The sequence below is a fragment of the Chelonoidis abingdonii genome, chromosome 16 (assembly GCF_003597395.2).
Source record: "Chelonoidis abingdonii isolate Lonesome George chromosome 16, CheloAbing_2.0, whole genome shotgun sequence".
In the NCBI taxonomy this organism is placed as follows: Eukaryota; Metazoa; Chordata; order Testudines; family Testudinidae; genus Chelonoidis; species Chelonoidis abingdonii.
Genome location: NC_133784.1, coordinates 11033634 through 11043609, shown reverse-complemented (window position 1 = coordinate 11043609; position 9976 = coordinate 11033634). Strand labels below are relative to the sequence as shown.

Sequence of the window (9976 nt, the reverse complement as noted above, 5' to 3'; positions counted from 1 at the left end):
CATACATTTCTAAATCAACAGAGGGAGCTAGCACTTCAAAGCTGGGCTGTCAGCAAAGAACAAAACTCATTGGCTAAGTTCCCTTTGCAGAGGGGGAGAGAGAGAGAGATGCCTTCCAAATCTCCCATCGCAACAGAGCGAGGACAGCAAATCTCTGCTGCTCTGGAGTTCCTGTATTCTGCTGTGGTACAGATACCCAGCACGAGCAGCAACCTTCTTAATCAGTGTGGATGTTACCAGGTGAGAATTTTCTGAATACTTTGTTTCAACTTTGCAGGAGGTCAGACTAGATATGGAGTCGGTAACCTTTCAGAAGTGTTGTGCTGAGTCTTCATTTATTCACTCTAATTTAAGGTTTTGTGTGCCAGTAATACATTTTAATGTTTTTAGAAGGTCTCTTTCTATAAGTCTATAATATGTAACTAAACTATTGTTGTATGTAAAGTAAATAAGGTTTTTAAAATGTTTAAGAAGCTTCATTTAAATTTAAATTAAAATGCAGAGCCCCCCGGACCTGTGGCCATGACTTGGGCAGTGTGAGTGCCACTGAAAATCAGCTTGCGTGCCGCCTTTGACACGCGTGCCATAGGTTGCCTACCCCTGGACCAGATGATCATACTGCTGGCCTTAGAATTGATATCTATTAAACTGCCACTCGGGAGGCAGTCAGTTTATGCTGTAATCATAATTTTGTTACTTGTTCTGATCTTCCTCTTTGTACTAGGTATTTCTGTCTGATTTCTTACCAGAAAACACTTACCAAGAGATCTAAACTCAAGTCCACAGGCAAGTAGTATTGTGTATGAGCATTATGATCTCTCTACCTGAGCGAAACGATTGGATTAGAAGTAGCAGTTGTTGCCATATTGGGCTATTGTTTTATTAGAGGCTTTTAAGAAAGAAAAAAGTTTTAAAACAGGAGAATCTAGATGGAAAACATTAGAGTCTAGACTGCTTTGCAATACAGTGCTCCAGTGAGTGGCGTTTTTAGCAGTCCAAGTGTACCTCTATGCCAGTTTGCTCCAGTTGTCTAATTCAATTTGTATTTCAGTTAGAAACAGAGCTCTGTTTTCTGGCTGGGGCGTGCAGCCCGAAATCAAGAGATGCTTGGGGAATGCAGGGTTTACATACATCAGATTCCCAGAAACAAAAGACCCTTGTGAAGCCCTTTAGTCCCTTGTGTATATGTTACAGGTTTTTTTTAGGATTCAACTCCAACCCAGAGGCAAAGGTGAAAACCACTGGTGGTGCGTGAACCACTGGTTCAGAGAGGCTAGCCTCTAGTCCTGCCCCTTCTGCCCGAGTCCTCACCCCTTCCACACCCACTGCTGGAGCCCAGAGCTATTTCCCTACCATGGCCACTGGCCCCTTCCCCAGCCCAGCCCCAGAGCATTGGGAGGGCAGGCAGCATGGCCCCAGCTTCCCCTATAGCATCGCTCCCCAGCCCCAGAGCACCGGGTAGGTGGACAGTGTGGCCCCAGTCCCAGAGTGCTGGGAAGACAGACAGTGTAACCCTAGCCCCTCCTGCAGCCCCAGAAGGGCAAGCAGTGTGGCCTCAGCTCTGGAGTACTGGGTGGTCAGGTAGCACGGCCTCAGCCCCAGAGTGCCCAGAGGGCAGGCGGCGCGGCCCCAGCCCTGAAGCACCCAGAGAGTGGGTGGTGCGGTACCAGGGGAAAACGAGCGGCACAGCTGGGGCAGGAAGGAGGACTAGTGGGGTGGAATGTGGACCATGCTTGAAAAAAAGCTTCCAACACTACAAGTAAATATTAGAATAAAAACAGACACAGTTAAAAGATAAATACCATGAAGAGTAAGCTTCCCATTTACCAAACATACTTAAAAAATAGAAAACAAGGTTAAGCAGAAGTTTGGGGAGGCTCAGCCTTCCCCAGCCTATGATATCTGACACCCATGGTGAAAACACTCCTAGAGCCTGATCCAAAGCCAATTGCAGTCATTGGAAATACCCCCATTGGCTTCAATTGGCTGTGAATCAGGTCCCAAGAGAGTGACATGAGTGGCAAAATGGCAGTAGATCTTCTTCTATGTTATATCCCTTTCCTCTGGCCTTTGTCTGTCTTGCTCATTAGATGGTAAGGTCTTGGCAGTATGGACTGTCTGCTACTCTCTATTTGAGCAACAGCGATATGTTCTTGGATGATCCCTAGGCACTACCGTAATAAACACGATTAGTAATACGAAGAAATAATGGTCCAGGCAGGCTTCTGATAGTAAGGGAGTGCTTAGTTATAATTCCATGTGTGGTGCATGAAGCAATGCTTGTGACTAGATGATAGAGGTTTAAGATCCTTTGTGGGAGAAGGTAGGACATAAATATATGTCACCATATTATCCCTTATTTTCCTTGAACTACTTTTTACTTCATGGTCAGTGGAGGAAGAGATGCACAGAACTGTGAACGCAAGAGATACGGGTTTTATTCCCGGCTCTACTACACACGCCAGGCTGATGGGCATGTGAACCTGGATAGAATGAAACTGATGCCCTCTGGATAGTGGACAAATAATTTCTCACCTCCCTGTGCCTGAGTTCCCACCTCTGTGGAATGAGGGTAACAATTCCTCTTACCTCAAAGGAGTGTCATGAGAGTAAACGTCTTGGAAGCGCTTTGATCCTCCAGTGGAAGGTACTGTAGAAATGCAAAGTATTAAGAATATTGGACTTTTAACATAACAAATTGCGTTGCAGAGCCTTCTGATACACTCCATGATAACGTTCATTATCCCCACCTTACAGGCTCTCTGTCACAGATCTACAGGAGGTGTTTTGTCTCTGACCTTTGTATAGCCCCTCTGGGAGCATCTCACTCATAGGGTATGTCTGCATTGCGGTTAGAAGGTGCAAATGCAGCATGTATACACATATCTGAGCTAGTTTTAATCTAGCTAGTTCAAAGCTAGCTTGAGTAACAATAGCAGTGAAGCTGCAGCAGCTCAGTCAGTGGCATGGGCTAGCCCTAGGTATGTATCTGAGTAAGTAACTCAGAAGTGTCTACACATGCTCCAATCACAAAGCTAACTAGGGTGTATCTACATGTGCTGCTATCACACTTTCCAATTGCTTTGCAAACATACCCTTAGTGCTAGTCCTGGGCCTTCACTTTTTACAAGGGGAAGCCCTGTGTCCCAGCTATCCTAAAATTGGGGCTTTAGCTCCAACAATCCTGTTTCTCACCGTACCTCTTTCAGCAGGTCCAGATGAACCTGGACCCCCACTGAAGACTTACCCTTTTGGGAGCTATGCAACCAGCAGATGGCTGCAGTGACACAGGACAGCCTTCTCAAAAACAAGACGTCATCTATTAGTCACCTGGAATACAAAAGTGAATGGGGGGAAACTGAGCCATATGTGTTCTTCCTAGAAAGAATATAGACATTTTCCACATTCTCCACTCACTCCAAGACTGAATTATCCAAACACTTAATATGTCAAAGAAAAGAAAGGGGGAGAGAGAGAAGGAAAAGGAGAGCAGGGAGGAGGGGAATCTAGATCAACTGTTAACATCACTTTTAAGCCAAATCAGAATCAAGAACACCAACTCCTACATGTGTGATTGAATATCGCAGTTAGACACTCCTGCATGCTTGTCTTATAGACCATTCCACTTTTTTGCTGCTTTAATTTTCTCCTATGAAGCGGAGAAAAGAGAGTGAAGCTCCTTTTACTTTTAGATTGGTTTAGATTTTAGATTGAAACTTTTCTTTTGGGTTCTTGAGAGCAGCAACTTCTGACACAACTGATACAATGAATAAAGATGAAAAAAACCAGCCCTCCTCTACACCACAGTGGGGCAGCTGTACACTCGCTATTCCTCAGCAATAAATGCTACTCAAACAATGTGATAAGATTGCCAAACCATTTTATTTACATGGTAATATTCCGATGATTGCTTTTTTGCAGCCGTAAAAAGTTTATCTCAAACTCACAAGCCTGTTTGGGTAGCAGTTACTGCAGAGTAAAGATTGATGCAATCAGTAAATAATGGCTTTTGGTGAGTATATATTTACCTTGCATGTTGTGAGCCTCAGTACTCCATGTAGCAGCCTGCTTGTTCAGGCAAGCTCCCTGAGGGGGTGATGTCTGCTCCTTCTCTGCCTGGATGCATCAGAAGTTTTGGACTCTAGCACAGGACCATGGCACTGGCTCTGTGGAGAATAGGGGTAAATGCCTGCAGAAATGGAATGCACAGCCCTGTGCGAAGCCAGAGTAAATGGGCCTTGCTCTGGGGTTGGGGGGGAAGGGCTGCGAGTGGGGTATCAGCAGAGATGGGCTACAGACACAACTGGAGCCCATGGCTAGGATTTCCATTGACTCTTAATGGGTGTTGTGTGCCCAGGTCCCCTTTGACAATAGATTTCAGTAGTAGTCAAGGACCACAGTGCCCTGTCTATGCAGTTATTACATTGCTGGGCCACCCTTGATTAGGGACTTCCCATTGTGCCAAATTATGTGGTGGTTTCAAAATGGGAACTAATATAAACCTCTGGAGCTGGGTGGGAAATTCCAAGATCTCGAAAATTGTTGTCATTCCAAATCAGGATGAAAAGTCAAAATACCACTTTTTTCACATAATGGAAGGTCAGGTCAACAATGAACTTCAACTGCCTGAGTAGCTGCATTACATCATGGGAGTTCTAGTTTGAGTTACACATACCCCCATTTTTCTTCTATAAGCAGGGCTCCCCAGCTGGAATTTATTTCCCATGATGCACCCTGATGGGATCATCCATCATGGAGGGGGGGGAGAGACTGCTGTGCATCATGGGATATGCAGTGCAGCCATAAAGCCTATCTGATTGAGGAGAGTGGGGTCATAATGCACTTGAACTTAAACTCCCAGGAGGCACTGCAACAGCTCAAGAAGAAAAAGGTTAATATAGAATTGCCCCAAAATGAAATGTTTGTATTTGGTTGGATAAAGGAATGCTTCAGTTTGAGCTGGCCCATCCTGAAACAAGATATTTCATTTTGGTTTTCCTAATGGAACATTGAAAAATTCTGGCAAAATTGAAATTTTCCCACAGAAATTTGCAAAGGACAGAATGAAATCAGCTATGCAGCTCTTATTACTACAGACAAGAGTCCAATTACCTATGCAACTCACTGAAAAATATACCTTTATTGGCTTCTTTCTATTCTGTAAATAACAATGGGAAAGACAAGGAAAATCTAATGCATATTATTCCTTCAAATGAACAAATCTGATGGGAACTCCAGCTGTGCCAAAAATTAATTCCACCTTTGAATAAAAGATTTAGGGCCTGATTTTCAGAAGTACCAAGCAGCCAAACTCTTGCTGGAGTCAATAGGAGCAATGCATACTCAGCACCTCTGAAAATCGGATCTTTATTGTCCAACTTTATTTGAAAATAAAATACTGATTGGATTAATAATAAAAAAATCCCTTCAGCATCCATTAGTTCATTAATCCCCTCTCTCTTTCTTTCTGACTTCAATCGGGGTCAATTTTCCTTTGCAGCATCCAAAACTGACTAAGAACCTTTTACCAAGCTGCGTGAAAAAATATTCATAATTTCATTTGGATTTTGTGACTCGACAATTTCAATCTTTGTGAAACTCTCACAAAATGGATGATTTGATACTAGACCCTGCACAAATTAAGGGCCATTTCCGCAGAGTAAATCACATAGTCCTTTTGACTTTGGTGGAGCAAGGCCAGTTTACACCAGGTGAGGATTTGAGTGTGAATATCTGTAAGGTGCTGCTATCCAGTTCACACTGGAGATAGGGGGCATTAAGAATGTAATAGTGTGTTCCATTCACATACAATTCATGCCACATGATTTTTGACTCCGCTTGATGTAGTTTGCACCCAGGGCCGGCTCCAGGCACCACCTTATCAAGCAGGTGCTTGGGGCGGCAACTCTGGAGCGGGGCGGCACTTTAAGGTATCCGGCGGACGGTCCCTCACTCCCACTCGGAGCAAAGGACCTTCCGCTGAATTGCCACAGATCGCAATGGCAGCTTTTTTTTTTTTTTTATTTTGGCTGCTTGGGGTGGCAAAGCCCCTGGAGCTGGCCCTGTTTGCACCTCTTGGTTTTCACTTCAACTGCTAGAGGTGAAATATGGCCAAAACCAACTAATTCAGCCTACTTTGGCATCAGAACTTTGCAACTCCAATGAGTTTCATGTGGTTTTCACCCCAAATCATCATTTGACCTGGGCTTACTTGAAGTGAAACTCTCCAGTTCTAACGACTTTCAGGAAATTATTTTGTTAGCCGCCCTATTGGCCCATTCAGTCATATACTACTGACTCCAGTGGAGTTGAACCTGCTTACTCCAGTAGTGCATTTGGTCCATTTCACTGTCCAGCAAACTACTCCAGTTTATGGTCTAATGCAGTGAGCCAAAGGAAGATGGAAAAGTGTTCATAGGGGAAGAAAACACTCATCACCCCAGAAAATTCTGTTTGTTTAATTTCGCTAGAAGAGATTAACTAATCTCTCTCTTTCCTTTGCAGGCATTTCCAGAGTCTCTACATGACTGAACAGAAGAACTTATGGTAGGGCCCTGAAGACCCAGATCCTACTTATTTACCTGCATATTTCTGGGCTCTCTTTCTGATTCCAGCATGAGCAAGACAGAAGATCTTAACATGATCCTTCCCTTTCCATTCAATAAGAATTTGAGTTTAGAGCGAGGCATCCTCACACATATCCCAGGTTATTGCAGAAACACAACTGACCTTGCTGTCTTTCTAGTCACCTCATATAGCTTAGAAACCATCCTAGGCATCCTGGGAAATGTTTGCCTGATTAGTGTCATAGTCAGGCAGAAGGAGAGGACCAATGTCACCAGCATACTCATTACCAACTTGATAGTCTCTGACTTGTTCATGAGCATCGTCTGCCTGCCTTTCACCATTGTCTACACCCTGATGGACTACTGGATATTTGGTGAGGTCATGTGCAAAATGACTTCCTTCATCCAATGTACTTCTGTGAGTGTGTCAATTCTCTCCCTTGTCCTCATTGGTCTGGAAAGACACCAGCTCATCATAAACCCAACTGGTTGGAGGCCAAGCATCCCCCAAGCCTATCTAGGGATTGTAGTCATTTGGACATTAGCTTGCCTCATGTCTCTGCCCTTTCTGACAACCTCCGTCTTGACATATGACTTGTACAAGCAGTTCTCCTATATTGCGGATTCTTCTGCTGACAAGGCTGTATGCATGGACTCATGGCCGTCTGACCAGCACCGACTCATCTATACCACCACCTTGCTGCTGTTCCAGTACTGCATCCCGCTCTTCATCATCCTGGTTTGCTACCTGCGTATCTATTTACGCCTGCAGAAGAGAAAGGACATGTTTGAGAAGAGTGCATACAACGGCCGGGTGGTTCAGCTGAGGAGGATAAACATTTTATTAGTATCCATGGTGATCGCCTTTGCTGTTTGCTGGTTACCGTTGCACGTTTTCAACAGCATTGAGGACTGGGATTACAAAGCCATTTCCCCTTGCCACCACAACCTGATCTTCTCATTGTGCCATCTAGTAGCCATGGCTTCCACCTGTGTCAACCCTGTTATCTATGGGTTCCTAAACAATAACTTCAAAAACGAAGTGAAGTCGCTGATACTGAGATGCCAGCATAATTCATCTAGCCACCAGGGAACAGCTTCTGAAGTCTCCACTGAAGAGACTTCAGGAAGGTTATTACACATGGATGCTAAAAGCAACAGATGGCTCCACAGTCTGACTCCAACATATACACCATAGCCTGCTGCTGTCCAATTTTTGGAAGAACAGTCATTGACTGTAAGGAAAAATAATCAGTATAGATAAGTGAGGAAGATCAAAGAGATACCATGTTGTATGTATCGATGAGGTGGCACAGCTCTGAAAACAGATTTCACGCAAACAGGACACAGGCACAAGAAGTTGCTTTGTTTCTAATAGACATCTATGGTTGCACACAGATAGCAGAGCTATCAGTTAAGCTGCACACTCTTATCGCTGAGGATAGAACCCAGGAATTCCAACTCAAACACTTGAGTTAGTGGAAATTCTCCTCTGTCAGTATTAGTAGGACACTTACATGCTATAGGCTGACCATTAAGTTTATGAACAGAATTATAAGACGGTTGCCTGCAATAGCAGGGGACTGGACTCAGTGACCAGGAGGTTCCTTCCAGCCCTAGGTCCATTACTATCCCCCTCTCACCTACTATTAGGTAACACTCATCTTCTCAGCTGATGAGGTTCACAGTAGTTCATATCCAGCAGATCTGTAACTACTCACATACAGATACTAGGGGGGTGGCAGTTAAACCTGCCCATGCAGCATGGGGATACAACCATGAACCTGTCACTTCAAAACCCCCACAGGCTTCTACCACTTGAGCTTCAAGGAAATCTCTGTTCATGCCAGGGCTTCTCGTGTACCCTCTTTTGGCTAGCTTCTTGATGGCAATATTCCTGAAAACTACACCACATGGCACACTAAGCTAGCACAAACCAGAACCATGGCTCACTGACAAGGTGCATTGAGACCTAGCACCATCTATGGATGACAGACAACAGTTGGAGATGTTACTCTATTCATTGCCTCTGTTACCCTTCTCAGAGACTATGCAGATCACTTCCCTTTTCAGATGATGCAAAACCAACAATCCTAGATTTACATGGGAACTTGGTCAGATTGACTTGACTGTTCTTCTCCTGGCTTTAGACCCTGTGCCTCTACGCTACTAAAGGTACAGTCACAAATGCTGGTACTTTAAGATGTTTGCATCATTGGAGTCTTTGACAGGTCTCAGATGGGGGACTGAGGTGACACTTAGCCAGTGTCACACTCGTTCTTTGTTTAGCATCTCACTCTGCTCACCGGATCTCTCATGTGGAAGGACCAAATGGCTGGGGAGAAAAGCTTCTGATATAGAAATGCCAGCTGTAATGAGCCGTGACTCTTCCAGAGGAGTGAAGCACATTTTGAAAATAGGCACCAAGTCTTCAGTTTTCCTCAAGAAGAGAAAGGACTTTGATGGAAGGAGTGATGCCAAAACTGTGAAAAGTCTATGGAAGAGCAATGAAAATACATGAAGGGGATTGAGTCACACACATTAAATCCAAGCCACATGTAAATCAAGTATGTTGTCAATCGTGTCATGGAAGTGAGCTTTGTGCTTTCTCACGTCAGTGATATTTTTTACCCTTTGTCTGGGCAACTTACCTGCAAACCATAAGAAACATAATACTCATTCTTCTTTAGAAAAGAACAGTACATTACACTTCTGGAGTCTGAGTTACTGTCTTTATCAAGACATTGCTCTGCAGCTACTGCTGGGAAACCAAGAACCTGGTACTGACAAGATGGAAGCCAATATTAGGCACTGCTGAAAGTAAAGGCAAATCAGAAAGGAGACCAATACTTTCAAAAGATACTAGGTCAGTTTTAAAGACCTATATGAGGTCATGTTTTGTCATGACTTGACATCCTGTGAAATCTCATCCAAGTCAATGGGCTTGCACATGGTGGAAGGTATTCAGTGCAGAGTCCTAGAAACACAATAGCTAGGTAGATACCTCCCTAGACAAAGCGGCAGGTCAGGACAGAATTTGACCCATGCATATTTTCCATCAGAACACAGCATGTGGGACAGATTTTGTGACTGCAGTGTACCTGTAGCCATGTCAGTCCAGGGTATTAGAGAGACAAAGTGGGTGAGGTCATATCTTTTGTGGGACCAACTTCTGTTGGTGATAGAGACAAATTCTGGAGCCACAGAGCTCTTCTCCAGGTCAGATTTTGTGAAGACAGGAGCTAAACTATCTCATGCCACAAAATAGCAAGATCCATTAATATCCAGTGGGCTAGATCCTCAGGTGATGAAAATAGGAGCAGCCCCATTGAGTTTAATGGAGCCAAGTTACATCTGCTGAGAATCTCACTCATTGATGTCAGCAGAAGTTGAGGATGCTCATCACCTTA

At 44.1% G+C, this 9976-nt stretch overlaps 1 protein-coding gene across 1 annotated transcript; it reads left to right on the top strand.

The window, feature by feature from the left end:
- The first annotated feature begins 140 nt into the window (after nucleotides 1–140).
- LOC116834966 (neuropeptide Y receptor type 4-2-like) lies at nucleotides 141–8274 on the top strand. Its single transcript, XM_032797416.2, has 2 exons — nucleotides 141–240; nucleotides 6505–8274. Exon 2 carries the CDS (start codon nucleotides 6616–6618, stop codon nucleotides 7762–7764), a length of 1149 nt encoding a protein of 382 aa, XP_032653307.1. The 5' UTR covers nucleotides 141–240; nucleotides 6505–6615; the 3' UTR covers nucleotides 7765–8274.
- The last annotated feature ends 1702 nt before the right edge of the window (nucleotides 8275–9976 follow it).

Coding starts and splice junctions, on each gene's coding strand:
- LOC116834966 (XM_032797416.2), top strand. CDS start 6,616: ATGAGCAAGACAGAAGATCTTAACATGATCCTTCCCTTTCCATTCAAT.